Source organism: Pholis gunnellus (assembly GCF_910591455.1).
Source record: "Pholis gunnellus genome assembly, chromosome: 15".
Classification (NCBI taxonomy): domain Eukaryota; kingdom Metazoa; phylum Chordata; class Actinopteri; order Perciformes; family Pholidae; genus Pholis; species Pholis gunnellus.
The window spans coordinates 6,746,009-6,765,924 of record NC_136542.1 but is presented as its reverse complement, the minus strand read 5'-3'; the positions used below and the strand labels follow the sequence as shown (position 1 = coordinate 6,765,924).

At 43.2% G+C, this 19,916-nt stretch overlaps 1 protein-coding gene across 1 annotated transcript in view; it reads left to right on the top strand.

Moving 5' to 3' along the window:
• Positions 1-6,571: 6,571 nt before the first annotated feature.
• fndc3ba (fibronectin type III domain containing 3Ba) overlaps positions 6,572-19,916 on the top strand; it is a gene marked incomplete at its 5' end in the record, with an annotated part of 62,903 nt that continues 49,558 nt past the window's right edge. The window contains 2 exons of the mRNA XM_079175220.1: positions 6,572-6,688; positions 9,560-9,635. Coding sequence (XP_079031346.1) covers positions 6,572-6,688; positions 9,560-9,635 — 193 coding nt within the window. The remainder of the gene's footprint in view (positions 6,689-9,559; positions 9,636-19,916) is intronic.

The following is a 19,916-nucleotide window of genomic DNA, read 5'->3' as shown; positions in this document are numbered from 1 at the left end:
TCTGCACACACATATGCAAGCAAAATGCATGAAGGCAAATTGAAGAACAAGCTGAAGCTCTGAATTTTGCTTCAGACACTTTGCATCTGTCCGTCTCTTTAAGCCTCTCAATGCACACCCTTTCTCTCTCTTTCTCTCTCTCTCTCACTCTCTCACACACACACACACACTGCATATGTGCAGAAAGCTGCCAGCCGACGTGGGAACCCGAAGAGGTTCCATTTTTTTATAAATCCCCTCTCTGTCTTTCCCAAATGTGTGTGTGTGTGTGTGTGTGTGTGTGTGTGTTCACGCTCCCCTCAGAATAAGCACAAGCACAGCATTCCTCTTTGCCTTCCTCTCCACCCTTCTTTCCCTCTTCCCTCCTCCCTCCCCCTCCCTCTGCCTCCTTCTCTGCATCTCCCCCTTCTCCACCCCAGCTCTCTCTTTCTCTCTCTCTCTCTCTCTCTCTCTCTCTCTCTCTCTCTCTCTCTCTCTCTCTCTCTCTCTCCTGGTAAAAAGGTACTCACTCAATCTGTGTGTGTGTGTGTGTGTGTGTGTGTGTATGTATGTTAGAAAGAGGGTGAGTGAGAAAGAGAGAGCAGGTCTCTCCTAGAATGAATACCTTTTGTAAAAGGAGCTGGGGTTGAATGGGAGTGGTGTTGGTGGCAGTTTCCCACCATATTTAGAAGCTACCCCCATCCCTCTTGCTCCAAACGCGCACACTCACACACACATTGACACTTGTGTGTGTGCGTATTAAATGCCAGCACAGATTAAAGTTGTCCGTTGATTAAATGGATTTAAAAGGACTTGGATCAATCCCAGTAATTTTTGGCACAAACTGTGTATATGTGTCTGCGTGTGTGTGTGTGTATGCGTGTGCACTGCAGTGAATAGATACCCATTCAGTTCAAGACACTGACACCTGAGAGCATTCCTTACTGCTTAACGCATCCAGAATGAAGAAGAGGATACCTACACCTATGTCTCTGTTATCTCTCTCCTTCTGTGTCGCTACATTTACATGCACATTACAAATCAGGTACACCAATGTCATCTTTAGGCTTATACCAATGTCTAATATTCTCTGTCAATACAGGAAGCGCATGTATAATGCCACTATAATGCATGTCCACTGAGCGTGCTTTCGGCCTGTGTGTGACCTATTCATATGAGGCAACTGTCCCGGGGTTCATTTGTCATGCTCATGACTGAATGACATTGCCTAAGTAACAAATAAAGTTCAGCTTCAGTTTCAATTCTCTCTCTTGTTTCTCTCTTTCTGTTGGTGTGAATATGTTTCTCTTCTGTCTTTTAATCACATGGTGGACGGTATTTTGAAAAAGGCCGTTGTGTAAGATTCTTGCAAAGCTTGCGTATGAGCAGCAGTCCAAACTCCACCCCGGTACTTTGCAGCCCAATGAAAACTACTACCTTGGTTGCAGGGCAATTTTTTTTTGTGGTAAGAATCAAGAAACCAAAATCAGAACCAGCTTTACGTTCCTGAAAGAGTTCCCAAGTTCCTGGAAAAGTGTGGTGTGCTGAATAAAATGGTTTAGAATCTGTCTTTCTCTCTGTTGGTGGATATTAGTATGATGTGTAGCCTGTTATGGTTTCTGCGCTACAGACACCTTTTGTTATTTTACTGAATTGTATTGACTCCTTCAAACGCGGCCTGTGTGCTCATTCCCTTTTCTGTCTCCATCCCTGGCAGCCGTGACTGTTTCTCTCTCGTTTTGAGTGGCCGACACGAGGTAGCCCGAGGAGCACCAAGTTCCACTGCTGCATCTCGTTGGCTTGTTTTTGGCAGTCTGTCGTAAGCTTCGAGTAGACTATGTTTTTGCATTGAAATAAATCGACTTTCTTTTTCTCGCGGCACCAGCCTCATGTAGCCACTAAAAAAAAAAATCGTGATCACTTTGAACGGTTTCCACGATGACAAAGCCTCTCACTGCTGTCGTTAGCAGCACAGGAAAAATACAAACTAAGGGAGTCAGACATGCCGATGCACTGATTCAGCATTGCTCTGAGTGACGAACACCAGGACACAACTGACTTTGGTCTCCCCTGTTGCAAGACTTAAAAAGCAGCAGTTGGACTTGAAGAAATACATGTACGGCCAATTTTCTAATGTTATCCTCATATAACCTGTGGCTTCTTTCCTTGTGCTGGTAGAAACCACATGCAGTCACAGGGTTTTAATTTCCTTATGTCATCACTGAAATCTCTGCGGTTGGAAGAAGAAGCGGACTTGTGATCAGTTTCACACTTCTTGGCAGGAGCTTTTGTTTTTGTGATTAATTCATTCATGTGCAGGAAAAGAGAAGTACAAGTTGTTGAGAGGGCACATGAGATCATTGATTTTTTTGTGCATTGTATTGTTTTATTTACTTTTGCTAAATATAAAGGAAAAGAAATCAAGACCAATTTTTTCAAATCTTCATCTTCTTTTGCATGATGTGTGTGTTTCTATGCCTGTGTGAATGCTGGTAGGCAGAGAGAGAAAGAGAGCGGTGTGAAGCAGGTGTGAAGTCGACTGGCAGTAAGTCAGACAGTCTGTTAGGTGGTTGTGAATATCCATTATGCTTCATCAGGATGGACAAACTGGAGTCATTGGGCGTGTGTGTGTGTGTGTGTGAATGATGAATGGCTGCATGAGTAATGACCATCGTGTTATGAGGTTAGAGCTGCCCCTGAACATCGAAGGCTTCTGTGAGTGCGTGTGTGTGTGTGTGTGTGTGTGTTGCATCTCGGTGTGTGTTTTACTCTATGCATCTTTTATGTTAGAGAGGCAGTTTCCATGCTTACACAGGGCTTTCTGTCTAATGACACAGACACGTGTACATGCGCCCACACACGCAGACTCATGCTCTTTTACACACACACACACACACACACACACACACACACACACACACACACACACACACACACACACACACACACACACACACACACACACACACACACACACACACACACACACACACACACACACACACACACACACACACAAACATTCATGCACCCGGACAAGTGGGTGATTGTTTTCTGTATTCAACATGGAATTTTTCAATTTAACATTTTATCCCTGCTGGGAATCAACACCTTATTCCTCCCACATTCCACAGGGGAAAGGAAACCACTGCGTGTGTGTGCGTGTCTGTGTGTGTGTGTGTGTGTGTGTGTGTGTGTGTGTGTGTGTGCATGGTGATTTCTGAAGCTATCAACAGCAGCATCCATCTGGTAATGATTCCACTGGAAAACAAAGGCTATTATTCATTCATTGATACATTAACTTGGATATGATATGTGCATTAGATGCCGTAAGAAACAGCAGCTCCAAAAAAGCATTTCAATTTCCTCTACATTTAACTTGCATCATGACTCAGCAATACAAGTCAAATAATCACAAACACAAACGGATGTTCAGTTTTTTTATTCAAACCTGCTTCTGCACTGTGCAATTTCACACATCAGTTGCTCCAAATTGCAGTTTAGGTTAAGCATTTAAATTTAGAGGATGCCAATACCGAGACCAAATTATACAATAAGACGTCAGTAAGCGGAACCCAGCACATTGTGTTGATCGACTAGACTGCTCTAGGAATAGTTTGACACATTGCGAGATCTGCCTATTCGTGAGTGAGAAGATCGACGCCACTCATGTCTGTGCGGTGAAGCTACAGCCAGCAGAGAGTTAGCTTAGCATAAAGATGGAAACAAGGGGGGGGGCTGTGGCTCAGGTGACTTTTGGAGTCTTGAAGCCTGAATGTTATCTGTGTTTTTGCTCAAAACGTGTACTTTTAAATGAGCCAAAAGTCCCTGTCACCCACTCCCACTGACTGCTGCCATGCAATTAGACATTTACGGCGCTGTCCGTAGCAGGCCACTGAAACGTAGCAGTGGAGATCAATAGACAATCAGACAGACAGACCACGTCACTTTCTTAACCTGCTTCCTGTGGTTGTAAAGAGAGAGAGAGAGAGAGAGAGAGAGAGAGAGAGAGAGAGAGAGTAGGGGTGTGTATGTGTGTAGATGTATTTATCTACACATGAAGATTAAATGATTTTCTTTTAATTTCTGTGCTGTTTTTCCACTGTTAACTTGTTGATTTTTAATGCATATCTTTAAAAATCAAAACAAATTTGACAAAGAAAGCGAAAACTTGCAGGTAAAGTAACACAAAAATACCTTACATTATTATTATTACATTGCTTTCATATTATTTGGTGGATTTTCCAGTTAAAATTCCTCACTTCCTGTATGCAGAAAAAACGTCCATGCCGGTAACTTCAACCTACATCAGAATTCCTCTTACATCATACAAATAGTGTTCATTGTTGGAATCTCATTTCTACTTCAAACTGAAGTGTATTCATGAGTAAAAAGATTGTAAGAATATAATGAATTTCTTCAGGAAATTGGGGGTTATTTTAAGAGCGCAGGGTTATTGGAAGAGATGTCTTGGACCGTCCTCTTCATTTGCTTTCCATTTATCATATAAATCATATAAATCCCTGCTCTCTTCTCTGTCTCGCTCCTCTCTTTTTCCTGGCAAAGTTGAGAGTGGTGTTACCATCTGTCTGTGATGTGTCCTGGACGAAACTGTGTGTGTGTGTGTGCGCGCGCGTGTGTGTGTGTGTGTGTGTGTGTGTGTGTGTGTGTGTGTTCGAGGCAGGATGGCCAGGCTGAACTGGGAATGGGGCTCAGATGGAGAGAGCAGGAGAGTTTAAGACGGAAGAAGAAGAAGAAAAATAAGAGATAAGAGAGAGGCTAGAAAGACTGAGTGATGTGTGTTTATGTTGCAACAGTATGAACCACAGCTGTGTGATCTACGAACCCTTTCAAAGACCTTGTCAGTGCTAGAAGACGACCAGCTGAAAGAAAGATCACACAATGACACACAGCTGTTTTCAGAGGAATGCTATGTGTGTGTCTGTGTGTGAGTGTGTGTGTGTGTCAGAAATGGATATCAGAGATATGTCTTTACTAAAATTAAAAGCATATCCCCAATGCATACTGTATGTGTGAGCGCTAATAGCAGCTTTAGCCATTCGTCGGTAGCTCTTTAGGGGGGATTTCACTCACCAGAGTTTAATTGAAACACCTACGTCATTCAGTAATCTGACTCCGGCAATGAATCTGCGTGAGTGCGTTAGTGTATGTGCGCGTATAGGTGTTAGGTTAGCTTTTTGCGGAACATTTTGTCCGGAGCTCTTTGTGTATCTGTATATGTGTTTTTCCCCAGGAGACAGCATAAACATCACCGCTGACGTAAGTGTATGGGAGCTTCAGCGTTGCGTGAGCCCATACATTATGGCTGATTAAGTTCAGGGTTAGCAGCTTGGTTAAAAACCTTGGTGAGGCTTGGTTCTTACCCTATAGGCAATTAGGTGAAGCCATGTTATTTTCCACTTAAGATGAATGGCCTTCGTAGTTCTTATTTTTGGTTTTGCTGCTTTTATTATGCAAGCAAAGAAACATCCAGATTTAGCCCTCTGGGTTACTCTCTAAAGAGCGGCATCACAATTGACCCCAGAGGGTCTTGGTCGACATCCTATAAGGAATACTGATCTGCTTTGTGCTGTATTTACAATGCTAAGAGCAGGTGCAGTAATCCCTATTCACCTATCAAACTAAGACTTTATTCATCCAATGTTTATTTTTTTATTAACCCTCCAAGCAGGATATCCAGTGCAATCCCTCCTTTATTTTACGAGACTATAGCTTATGAGGAATTGCTCTGAATTAGTCTCTGTTTTTCATCTTTTTTTCTTTTATGTTGACATGATGTGACTTGTTGTATTTTAACAAAGCTGATACGTCTGTGCAAAGCTAGTATAAGAGGAAAAGACAACATAGTAGGAAAATATTCAGGTTAGTCTGTTATAACCACGCTATGTAATGTCCTCTGTTGAGTGACCCAATTATACATCTTACCGTCTCTCTCATTGTTCTGCTTCTTTGAATAAACCTCACTCTCTCTAGCTCATTCTAGTATACATTATTCCAGTGTTCGTATGTCTTTCATGTTTCAGGTACACCTCAGCTACAGTATCTGGCTTTTGATCTCACTTCTTATACAATTGGGTGTTGAAACCGCATAATCTAGAGTAGACCCAATGGAAACAGACACATTTAATAAAAGACCCTCAGCAATGCAAAGAGGTTTTTTCCGCTCACAGGAAGTGGAAAATGTTTTGTTGTTGAGGGAATTCAACAATAAACACAAATGAAAAAAAAAAACACACTGGTTGGCTGGCCTAATACACTTTTGGCATTACCTGGCCTCACATTTCATTATAAAGCCTTACTTTTGGATGAAAGTTTGAAGTATACCAGACTTAAGATCATTCGTCATGTTTTTCTCGCTGTTGTGTTTTTGACGTCCTGGAATCGTGTTTGATTGCTTTGAAAAAAGCACAGGGAAATCCCTAATTTTGATCTGGTTCTTATTTTCATGTAAAAAAATAAATAAAACATCTGTGTGTTTATAACGTAACAATACTGACGTGCCCTGTTCCTCATTCTCTCCATTTCTCTCTGTACTTTCCCAGGTAGGGCAGTTCAGTGAATTTCTCCATGAATGTACGTCACAATGATGATGACAGACCAGATTCCGCTGGACTTGGCTCCGCCCCCCCTCATGAATGGGGAGGTCCCCCACATGTCTCACATGGTTAACGGTGACGCAGCACAGCAGGTAAACACACACACACACACACACACACACACACACACACACACACACACACAAAATACAGCTCAAACAGTCGTGCAGGCACTTGTCTTTGTTGTCGTTTCGTCACATGGCTCATGGGTTGTTGCTACAGGCAATGAATAGCTACCAAGCTGTTACAGTAAAGCAATAGGACCACACATAAGGACAGACGCATGCACGCACATACACTTGCATCATTCAATCTTAAAGACGTATAACTGGCTCCATTGATGGATCCCAGGCCTCAGCTTAAATTGCTTCGGAAAAGGATCTGACTGCTTCTCTGACGCTGACCGATCTTATCAGAATCCGCAGAGCCAACTGCATCGCCTTCAAAGTACAAGACCCCGCCCGAGCTCGGTACAGGCGATAGGAAGGGAATGACGTCATTAAAAGCACCACAGTTAATTGACCTGGGTTAAATCCTGTCGTCACAGATATATTTTTACACCGTGTGCTTTTGGTAGATGAGAGATGATGATGATGATGATGATGATGATGATGATGATCGTCCCCGGCCGGTTCCCCACAGCCCAGAGGAAGCACGGTGGGGGTGTTTTGGCTGTGACACAGAACAGTTAGGGAGGGCTTTGGCTGTAACACACAGTAGTTAGGGAGCTCTTTTTATTGTAACACCCTGCAGTTTAAACTTGGTTCCAAGTGTGGAATCAGGATTCTAGACAGATGATTATATAGATTTGAACCTGCATCTGTGTGTCCGTGTTTGTGTGTATTTGTTTGTTCTTAGTCTGTCTTACGCTGTGTCTGTGTGTGTGTGTGTGTGTGTGTGTGTGTGTTTTTCTTTGACCCTTTTTAGCGTCTGTGTAGGCACACAAGTGTCTGTGTTGAGTCTGAGTACATATTCTGTGTTTGTGTTTGTCTGCTTGCTTGTCAATCAGCTTTCCTGTCTGTCTATCTGTGTCTACCTGCCTACACCTGCATGTGTCTTTACCTGCGTCTGTGTGTTCCTTCAGTGCATGCAAGCTAAGACATCAGAAACGTTGTAAGGGTGCAACAGTATAATATTCTACAATTGTTTATGTTTAAAGAAATGTCTTAAAAAGAGCCAAAGGTCCACCATCAAAAATCTAATCTAAATCTAATCTGTAGCTGTAACTCAATGGAATTTCTCATCAAAGGTTTCTTTCATTTTCCTTTCTGCAAAAGTGAAACGGTTTCCTGTGTAACTATCTAACTATACTAACAGAAGTTAGTATTTACCTCTAGCCCTTGCTATTAGAATATAAACCGTTCCTGATTTTAAAAAAGAGAAAAAAAAGTTATTTGTTATTATCAAAACAGTTGTAGCAGTTTCTTCCGTTTGACATAATAAAGTGCAACAATGTACATTCCATTCCTCCCGTGTGTCGATACTTTGCTTCGTTCTGGTAAGTTGGTGACGTTCAGGCTTTTTGGAAATATTTAGCATTAAAGGCCAATCAAACAGAAATATTAAAATATACCATGATATTTTAATCTTTTCTAATAATGTCTGATTCCTTTTCGGACAAAGGGAATGAACTGCAGGCCTGTTTTTAATTATTTTTGATAATTTGCATTATTTTAGATTATTTAGTTCTTTCTTCTGGAGTAGAATTTAAATTTTCAGTGTGGCTCTTTATATATCGTAACTCCAAAAACTCAATTGCTGCCTGAAAATGTTTATACGAAAAAAAACTGGATAAATAGGAAAAAAAATGTTTGCTTCAATAAATGTTTGTACACTTCCGAAGAAGTTGTTTGTTTGGAGAATGTCGGTTCAGCCAAAATCATATTTCGTCAGTGTGCTGAAAGTGCATATTACACTAAAATCTAGAAGAAGTAAAAAAAAGTTTCCAACTTAATATATAAAAAGCTGTGAGTGTATTAAACCATCAGCCGGCTGGATCTTTACAGCATCAGAGAGCAATCTATCAAAACAGAACAAATGCGCTACATGAACCATAGTCTTGGCTTGTGCAGGTCTATACATAACGCACATATACGCACTCACAACCACCCACATGGTCTGATTCGGGGGTTTTCTCAGTCTTTGGGAAACATGGGTCGCCCTGTACGATGCTGGGGTTCCCATAGCAACAACAGCCGCTGCAGCAGACAGAGCAGGAAGTGTGTGTGTATGTGTGTCTGTGTGTGTGTGTGTCTGAGGGAGAGGAGCAGGTTAGCGCTGAGATGGGAGAGCATGCAGACACTACAGGAGGAGCGCAGGATATGAGGATTTTTACGACTGCACACCTGTAGAGCATAGACGGGGCTGTAGATGCATGTGTGCGTGAATACGTGTGCGCGCGTGTGTAATGGAGGGTCACCTGTTTCATGTCTACAGCCAAGTGTGCACTCTCAACAATCTGTATGCGGAGAATATGACGGTAAGGTACATGCACACTCCCTTCCTGCATATTCAGCAGAAACGCCGGGAAATCAAAACAGTGTCACATATTTCGGCATTCATTTGTGTGTGTGTGTGTGCCACCTGTCTGCATGTTTAACTGGGATGTACACATCACTCTGTGTTTGTTTCAATGGTTTCCTGCCAGTGAGTGTGGTTAAAGGAGAATCTCAAATCTGGGTGTGTTTGAGACGGCAGCATTGTCTCACCATGAGCTTACCTAACACCTCATTCATATGTGTGTGAACTCTGTGTCCGCCCTACTCGGGGATCCAATGCCTTTTGTGTGTTATGTCACTTCTGCAAGCCTATTGGCTGCCCAGCAGAGAGCCTGTCGTTTTCTTGCGATTCTTGAAGATGTATGTATGCATGTATTGTACCAATATGCACGACAGAAAGCACAGATGAGATGCATAGGAAATTAATGTAACTGTGGGGTTTTTGTGTACGTGTTGTTGGTACAGGTGATCCTGGTGCAGGTGAACCCGGGGGAGACGTTCACCATCCGGGCAGAGGACGGCTCACTGCAATGCATCCAGGGTCAGTCCCTTGATATACTCTATTATTATATTAACATATTAACATGTGGCCTGGTGGCTGCTCTGATGTTTTGTCACTTTGAGTATTTCCCATCACTTTAATCATATGCTGGCTGCACATGCTTACATGATGTTTGTGGGTTGAAACTTCACTCACTATTTATTTGGACAGCAAAAAAAACTTGTAAAAAATGTATTTACAAAGCATATTATGTATTAATGTATTTTTCTAAAGATTTCCTGTTGCCTCCTAGCTAGCCATTCGGTGTTTATCACAGTTTATCATGTAAATCTAATTATGGAGACTTGAAACTAGCTTGAGATAGGGAATAACACGCAAGTAATTCCTTTATTATGTGCTGATGCAGGTAAAAGCAAGGATTCTTGGAAGTTGAGGGGATGAATCTCAAACCTAGGATGTTGTAACTTTCCACAAGCACATGAACGCATCATATTGCTCCATTCTTTCAACTGCTTTATAACAGTATTGTGACAAATTGTAAAGTTATTTTTTGTAAAGTTTATATATAATAGATTTTTCTGCACATGGGTGTACACAATGGTCCTTAATTGTCGTCTTTTAGTCAGTAATGCCGCACTAGGGGCGGGGAAAGGTTTTTGCTTCTGCACGTGTTATCTTCAAATTGAATAAGACTACAGTAGTTGAAAGCCGAGTCAATGACCGATTGGGACAGAGTGGACCGCCATTGTCTCACTCTCTGGCTGCATCTGATATCAGTACATGAAAAGAGTGGACATGCAAGCCACTCAGAAGGCTCTCTTAGGCGGAAAGAGGTGGCAGTAACACGGGAATTCCCCCAACTCTTGTGGAAAAGCGTCTCACTTTGATGATGTCAGCAGAGTAAGCTGTTACTCAGGAACCTTGAAAGGGCGCCTTTGTTTTCTTCTGAATCTCCCTCCTTCTGTCTGTCTCTCGCTTCTTCTTCTTCTCTCTCTCTCTCTCTCTCTCTCTCTTTGCCCTCTGTGAAGGTTTTCTTTGAGTGAGAGCACTTTTGGCTCAGACCCTGACTCCCTCCTGCAAAAAACTCCTGCCCCCCCCCCCCCCCCCCCGTCCACCACCACCCCATACTCTATGTTGTAACTAATTACAGCCCGCCTCCTTTTCTCCGCCCGCCGTGTAATTCAATTTTTCCCTGAAATCGGAGGAATCGCTCTAGGCAGACCTTAGAGGCTCAGATAATGCCAGATAGAAACAGTCCATGATGGGATGGGCGGATGCAAAGATGTGCTGATACAACTGGCACAGAAATTCGGAGATTTGGATCAATGAGTTGCAGAAAGATGGAAAGAAAAGAGAGATGAAAGAAGGGTTTACTGTGAATAGATTAATGGGATACCAGACAATGATTTGTAAAAAAAACACACAGCACTGGCGTATCTGGGGTCATGGCGGTTGCCTTTTTATTTGTGGGGCTGCATGTGTGCACTTGCAAAATTTAGCATCGCAGACACAGTGTAAGCTTTTTTCGGTGCCTTTTTACTGCAGTCAACGACAGTTAATTGGGCGGGTGGCTCGGGGTCATGTTTGAATGCACATATTATTAATGTGGAGGGCCACACACACACACACACACACACACACAAACTCTTGCTCTCTCTTTCTCTCTGTGTCCATCTGGAGGAGGTCACTGGGTTTAATAAGAGCTGGAGTGTGGCGGTGTGTTTTGAAGGCTAACCGAGTCGCTCTTCAGACAGAGACTCTGGTGTGATTACTGAGACCTCAGAGCTCCGGGTTTGCGCATGCTTGTGTACTTGTGTGTGTGAGAGACAGAGACCGAGATTACAGAGACCTCAGGGCACAACCAGGGACCGGCTTTTATATAAAGTAACCTCTGTTTAGCTGCTGCACTGTGGTGCACACATGCAAATATGCATACACGTACGCACACACAGGCTCTGCCAAGGCAGAACCAGCAGCCGAAAGAGATTCTTTCATATGAGCGCTCGGCCTCCCTTCTCCTCGGCTCACTTCTCTCTCCCCCTCTTTTACTCCTCTTGACTTCTTTTCCTCCCGCCTCTTTGCTTCTTTTCTGCCTCTATACTTAAACCAAACCTGGAGCAGCTAAGAGATTATTGTATTTGTTGGATTGATGTTAAGTACTGCTCATTAGCCACACCACCACTAAATGCTACTGGCTGAGTTATGCACCTCTATTTGGACTGAAAGTTTTAAAACGTTAAAAGCTATTCAGAACTACACCGTGCACAGTCAAAGAAATTCACATTTGCTCTGAAATGTAGAACAGTTTTCAGGCCCTTTTCAGGAGTTCTGTCAGTTGTGTTGCTGGTGTCCTTTCTCTGCTCTCCCCTATTCGCTGATGTCTTCAAGAGTCTGTCGCTGTGTTATTTTGCCTCCACGACTTAATGGGTGTTTCTTTGTGCCACTTTTGCGTATCCGCATCTGGAATCATTCTCTGTACCAGTCTGTTAATTAGCGGGCACTGTGTGTGTGTGCGAGAGTCTGCATGTCTCCGTCCTCTGTTTAATCAGACTGACCTCTCGGTGCTCCGGGGGTCAGCTTCAACTGCCCCCCCCCTCCACCCCCTCCTATCTCTCACCGTCTCATCGGGTTGCGCTCATGTATACACTCTTCTCCCTCCTCTCCTCTACCCTCCCCCTCTCAACCTCCCACCTCTCCCATTCTCTCTTCCTCCCCCACTAAGACCATTCCCCTGAGCTTTCCCACACTCACATCAAAGGACAAGACTCTAGAGGGTGTGTTAGAGCACCCTGCTATGGAATGTGAGTGTGTTAAAGTGTGTGTGTGTGTGTGTGTGTGTGTGTGTGTGTGTGTGTGTGTCTATGTGTGTTTTACAAGGCTGTGTTGGTTTACTGTGTTGTTTGGTCTTTGTTGGACTTTTATGAGGGATGATGAGGCCAGGGGGTGAAGAGCAGGAAGCTGTGCCCTGCCAGGGAGGATGTGACATCATGAGGCATGGGTGGCACCGGAGTACTTGTACTTTGTGGGCTTGGTTGAGACTATGGTCAGCAGTTGATTGGCTTCAATTTTTACAACTTAATGGCGGTTTTACTGGATGTCCTAAATGCACAACATTTCAGTAGAGGTGAGTAGAGATCGTTGATCTGTGCCGCATTGTGCGTGTAGATTGTGTCGGCAGCTGACCAGCTGCTCATTGGCTTTATGATAAAATCCCAACTTGTAAAAACACTTGTATCCACCAGACTGGAGTGTTTCCAGTGTCTTTTAAGAGGCTAATGAAGCATCATGGACAAGTGGAAAAGCATCCACTTTTCTTTAACATTACTATTTGTAATGTTCAGATTCTTTCCGAAATCGCATACTATGCACAACATGCTCAGTATATGTACTGTGGTTCACCAAACAATGATTTCAATCATAAAGTCTGAACTAAATATATCACACCTACCAAAGTTGAATCCTAAATTTACATTGGGTACATTGGGTTTACAGTGGTCGTTGTCGTCATAGCGTCCAGTGTTTGGATACTGTAATATTTCACCGCAAATAGTATGCAGTTTGTGTACAATCATTTTTTTTAAGGTTTGGGACTTACTAAAAAAACCTCACATACTGTTTAAAAGTTCCTTCTTTGTCAACCTGAGTTTCTAGAACAACGTGTTCTAGAAAAGTAAAAACAAATAAAAAAAAAGTTCCTACAGGCTCTATTCTTATGGATAATAATACTTGCAGAATGCATGCACGATAAAGCCCATTCCCACTGCTGCATTACTGCAGTGGCATTATGGGAAATGTAGTCCCATGCTCTGCTGCAGTCCGGTTAGCCCAGGCAATTTTTTCCGACAAACGGTGGTTATGGTAGACATTGCCAGTGGGACCTCAGTGATGTGGTCTCTGCACCAGCTGTGTGCACATGTTTCTTTGCATGTGTGTCATCTAGCCAGAGCGTGAAGCAACACACTCGAGGTCTGTTTTGTGTTTTACCAGCAGATGTGTGTTGTTTGTTTGCGCTCCTTCTCCTTGTTACTCTCTCTCTCTCCCTCTGTGGGTGTATCCTAATTCTGTTATTTTAAACCTCCGCACTGCTGGAGTCGGTCAGTCATTAAAGACGTTTCTTTCACCTTAATTCTGCTCAGAGCTGCTTAGTCGGAGGATTCACGAGTCTTTTGTCAGACAAATACTCCGCATTGAAAAATGTCTCAGTAATTGGATGCTGCATTGAAATCCCATCACCACAACACTGCAGTTTTATCAAATTACTGATGAGGATGGACACAAATTATAAAGAAATTATAAAAATAAATATTTTCCAAAATGTTATTGTTTTCTTATTCGTCAAGTAGTAAAAATTATCGATTGCCGCCATTTCCATACTGTGATAGTGCAGCGATCGACCACTGTGTATCAGCCAGAAGTGACTAACGTTCTAATGTGAGCTTTTTTCCTTTTGTACAAAATGGCTTGGGCACTAAATTGTCATTACGCATTATGAGGCTTCATCACAATCTGGGATTATTAACTAATGCATTTATAAGTGGAAACAAATTGATAAATGCAGATGCAAGTCATGCACATTTAGTGAGTGATCAGTCACTGACGTCAATTCAGAGGATTTGTGATTCCTCGGTTCCCTCCTCCGTGCATCTCTTCCTTGTGCCTTTAAGTGGGAGGAACTATGCGTGTAAGGGCAATGAGGAGATGATGAAGGGAATCGGGATGTACCCTGTGTTTTTCCTTCCCTTTCATCATCCAGCCTCTCTGTCCCTTTCCCCCATTTTTGTCTCACTTCGTTTGTCTCCGTTCCCGTCTACTTTTGGTGCTGATGCTGATATTCCTCTCGCTGGTTTCACCGCATCACTACGCAAGCATGCTGAGCCTCTCTTTTCGCCAGTCTCCTCCCGAAGTGTGCACTTCTACACTCTGAGCCCTTTGATGTAAATAGAAAAGGGCTGGTTGAAAGAAATATGGCGGAAAGTCTCGCTGCTTGTGTTTACACCGAGCCCAGATGGCTCTAAACAAGCTGTGGGAGAGGACACAAATACACTTTTCTCAGAAGTTCTTCATTTAGAGTTGTGTCTGGGCTGGTCCCGATGCTGCTTGGAACCGGAGGTGGTTGTTTTGGGAACTTTGTGAACCCGCTGTGGAATCCACCCGTATGGGACAGATTGAGAATGAATGTGCAGGTGGAAGACAGCTGACTGATGTCTGTATTCCCGTCGGCTGAAAAGGATTTATGTGTATTGAAATGAACATACTGTGTACTTGCATGTGGATGTGTGTCTTTCTGTGACTAGACAAATGAATGAGCATGTTGTTGTATAATGAATCCCACAACTGATTTAAAGGTGCGTTGCATATTCAAGCAGTGCTTTATGTCTGTGTGGCCTTTCCAGATATGTTAAAGTTCCCCTTTTCTTTGCTCGTGTCATGTTCTGACTGGTTTATCTCAACGCCGTCTTATGAAAACAATGTATGACCAAAATCACAACTTTTCATGAGCTTAATGAGACCATCAGGCCTGTGTTCCAGTACTATATATTTCATTGTTCTTTCTATGTTTTATTTAGTTAAATAAGCATGATAGTTTTTTCAACCCATAAAGGAATACTTAAACAAATTCTCGAAATCTGGAGATACATAGTTTTCACTGGACAGCGGCTTGTCGGTGAGAGATTAAAAAAAAAAATCTGATTTCACAATCCGCACTCCCAATGCCTGCTCTTAATATCTTATTTAAATCTCCCAGTACCGTCTTATTGTCTGTCAGAACCAGGAAACCCTGTCAAAAGTTTCGCTATAGCAAGCATTGGTTGGTTCGGACAGTGAAGTCTCACCCCTCTGTTTTTAAAATTGGTTCAAGTTGGCAACAGCTGAGTCTGTATTTATGGAATATGTTTTGCTGGAAAAAAGGGTAATGGGATGGGTGGAGAGACACACTTGGTGTGGAGGGATAATAATGGAGAAATTCTCTGTGTTTGGGTGCATGCATCTATCTGCATTTAGTTTTTGCTTCAGGTTTTTATGCCCTCGTGGCCAACCGTAAAAACCAATCCAGGAGGTGTGTTTAGTGGGAGTGTGTGTGTGTGTGTGTGTGTGTTTTAATTTTATGTTACGTCCCGTTGGATTTGGGGAAAGTGGTCACCATGGGAACAGACTCTCACTCCAGGTGGCGTGCAGTGGAATGCGGTCCCTCTGGGCACAGTTTGTGTGTGTGTGTGTGTGTGTGTGTGTGGCATACCTGTGTCTTTCTTTTTCCAGTATTTTCCACTCAGATGTACTTTGAAAGAAACAAAAGGACAGAGAGGATTGTATTGGTTCATTTGGCACAGGGTACTTAAGAGCTTGACTTTAGTGTGTGTGTGTGTGTGTGTGTGTGTGTGTGTGTGTGTGTGTTTTGTGTGTGTGAGAGAGAGAGAGAGAGTTGATTGTTGTTGTATGCCCTGCCCAGCACTCACTTATAAACTCAATGCCCTCACACAGTAGGGCACGTGGAGGGAGGAAGAAATGGAGTGGAAATGAAAAGATAGAATGAAGGAAAGGTAAATAAAGGGAGAGAGACAGAAAAAAGAGGAGAGTGAGATCAGATGCTGCGTGTCTGGTCGTGTCTGCTGCCATGCATTCCGGGCGAGGCCACTTCCTCTATGCGATGACCCCAGTCACCCCTGCGCTGCTGACTTGGTCGGGTCTGCCAGCTCCTGAGATGGCTTTATTTGCTGTTGGGACCGGCCCACTTAGGGCCGATGCAGGGTTTGGAGGGTGGTAGAGAAGAGTAGGACAAAACACAGATGAAAACTGTGTCTGTCTTCATATGTAAGACTGTGTGAAAGTGGATGTATGTGTGTGTGAACAGCAGCTGTGCAGAGTAGGGAGCTCGCAGAATTTTCCAGAGAAAGAAAGAAAGAAAGAAAGAAAGAAAGAAAGAAAGAAAGAAAGAGAGCTTTTCCAGGGGATGGAATTCTTGGCTCCCTTGAAGCTCAGGGTACAGCTGGAGCACTTCTCCCTCCCTCCGCCCTCATTCCCTCCTCATTTCTCCCTCTTTCCGACCTCCTTCACTTCCTCCCTTGTTTCCCTGTCTCTCCTTCTCTCCTGTGTGTTTCTGTATTGTCGTGTTTTTTTTTATTTATTTCAGTCTTGCCTTCATAACTCCCAACTTTTTAGGGATTTGCATGCTGTTCTTTTTTTTGATGAGCAAAATTCATTGCAACACTCGAGGGCCCTTTAAAAATGTTGAGTCCTCTCCACATGTTGCTCATGCCGCTTTTCGGATTAGATTCAATTATATTAGTTGAATCTTTATTGATCACATGGGACTGTTGTGGCTGGGAAAGTGGTAATGGGAAAAAAGTCCTCCTGCACAGCTGCATAGAATACCCATGTGATTGTTTACATCATGTGTGTTTAGATTTCACAGGGAAGCCCCTCTCTCTCTCTCTCTCTCTCTTTCTTTTTTTTTTTTTTTCACTCTGACCTGTTTGTTTCGGGGAGGGGAAGCATGTGTCAGTCAATGGGAGGGCCCAAACACGGAGGTTGAGGAATAGTCTGAGGGATTGTTAGAGAAACACATTTGATATAAAGAGAACTTGGTTTGACTTGAATACTTATCCGTGTTTTGCCCCCTCCGGCATAGACACACTTCCCTTGCTTTTCTGATCACTCGGCAGCCGTGGGACGCGCACTTTAACACATACACACTAAACAGTGGAATTCAGAGATGGGGAATGGGCGGAAAGTCCCTGCTAATCTAGGACTTCCAGTCTTGCCTTCTTTCTTTCCACTGACATTCACACGACTTCTCCTCTCCTCTCCTCTCGTTCTCCCTGCACACACTTTCTCTGCTCTTTGCGGTGTACACAAACTCAGTGCTTTTGGGATTGTGACTCATCCACCAGAAATGCCCCACATTAACATGTGGAGAGATAGAAGTAGGAGAGTGAGGGGGTGGGGGTGAGGGGTGAGGGGTGGGGGGGTAGAAGAGAGGGAGAGGAATACAGCTGGATACAGACCTTGCAGGTTGCGCACAGAGGGGGAAAGAATTGGTAAAAAAAGGACTGAAAGCATTTCTGTTCCTTTAGTGGGTCATTAAAAAAATGATTGCATGTTGAGGATTCAATGGAGTGAGAGTGAGAGAAGGGAGGGAAAGAAAGAAATTACTGTGACACTCTCTGTTTACACACCAACAGCTGTTGCACTTCTTTTCTCTCTCTCCCTCTCACTCCCTCTCTCCTTCTAGACATGTAGGGCTGATTAGGGAATGGATACAATGAGTCATCCGTGTCTGGATTTTGTATACGTGCATGTGCATGTGCATGCTTGCACATGTATGACAGGAATCTGCGAGTGTCCACATGCATGAGCGCACGAACGGCAAGAGTGACACGTGGAGCATGTCGCTCCGCGCGGTGTGCGTGTGTTGCGTGGTTACCAATCCCAAAACAATTATATCTGCAAGCCCAAAAATAGCCTCATGTGATAATGCTGGATAAGATCGAGCTAGGGTGTGTGTGTGTGCGTTCAGTTATTGTGTCTGGATTTGTAAAATGTATTATAGCCCGTGTGTGTGTCTCATTTGGCTGTATGTTGTTTGTGCCACTGTGACCGGGATTCCTGTCAGTGTAAACTATTTAAATGTCAGTGCGTTCCAAAGTCAAGTGTGTATGAACGTGTGTGTGTGTGTGTGTGTGTGTGTGTGTGTGCGTCCAAGTCAGCATGACATTTTGAACGATTATGCGCAAATGCCCAGGTGTTAATCTGGCATGTCATGTTTGTCTTGGTGTATTTGGGCCAGGTACATCTGTGTCAATGTGTGTGTGTGTGTGTGTGTGTGTGTGTGTGTGTTGAGATCTTGAGGACAAAGCACGGCTGGGCTCAGTATCTCTCCAGACGTTACGTTGCTCTCCTCTGGAGCAGACCCAGCAGCAGAAGTAGGTCGGCCGACAGCACCCCTCCTTCGGGTGTGGGAGAACCCGAGAGAGATCTGGGCTGGGTGGAGGTATGAGCTGGCACCCGGGCTACAAGCTGAACACTAAACAGATCTAGGCGTGTGTGCTTAAGGACCGTTTACAAAGCAATCGGGACAGGATAAGATGAAGATCAACATCATACTCTTAGAAATTTAAATGTAATCATTTGAAATAAAAAACGTAAGGACCGTGGTCATTTATAGGAAGAAAAATGACAAAACAAAGATCCAAAAGAGAAACCTCTTTAGAACATAGTCGGTCACTTAGGATCTTGGTTGAAGAATTCTTCAGTACTTGTACAACCCGTTTGTTGTGTGTATTCCTACGTTTTTTCCCATAAAATGGGTGTATTCAATTTGGGGGAAACTCTCCATTTGGAATTAAATCATTCTCAAAGAATCCCAAAAAGAAAGAGGAAGAGTGTTAGATTTATAGTAACACATGTTTTCCAATACTCTGGGGCTATTGAGTGTTAAACACTGAAAGGGCTGCTGCTGTCCTGGCCTGTTCTCCCTTGCAAAATAACAAAAAGCTAAAACCAAAGAATAATCAAGCTAATTGGGACAAACCTTGATTAGGGTAGGTTACATAAAGAACCTAAAAGTAACAAATAATGTTTAAAAGATGCCAACGTTTCTCTAAGTCTCTAGGAACTCCTGGAGACTGGCGCAGACCTGGAGAGACTGGCAGCTTCACATTAGAGGAAACATTTGTGACTTGGAATATAAGCTCTACACAAGCACTTCAAATACTTGAAAACCTGTTTTGATTTATGAAGTGTTTATTCCAAAATGATGTGCCCAACATAAAAACGTCACCTGCAGTTTTGAAGTGATTGATGGCGCATAAAATAAATGAAAACAGCAATGGCAAACGACCAGAGATGGAACCGAAAACTTTCATGCACAAGTCTGGCAGTTCTGTTTGGCAGCAAACCGCTCTGCCATCAGACCCCATGCTACGTTTGGCTTGGAAGGCGGGTTTTGCACAAGCAGGGGTGGAAAGTTTTCTCCACTGTTGTTGCAAAAAGCGTAATACTTTTTACATAGCGCTTGATCTAAAATATGAGGCCGAGCTAGTGGGCTAGTAAAATACAGGCCTTGGTTTAACAAGACTCTATAGCTTTTAATATGCTTATGTCGGATGATAATGAAGCTGTCATGGCAGTGATAGTTCCATCAGCTGGCAAAACTCAGACTGCTTTCTGCTTGTTCTCTTATGACACTGTTGTGTAACTTTGAGATTGGAGGCCATAAGTTGAGGCGCTCACTCATCCTGAGGAATGTGCTTGCGCACGCACACACACACACATATTATGTATACAGTAAGACCCAGGTTTCAAATGTAGCAACTTTCCAAC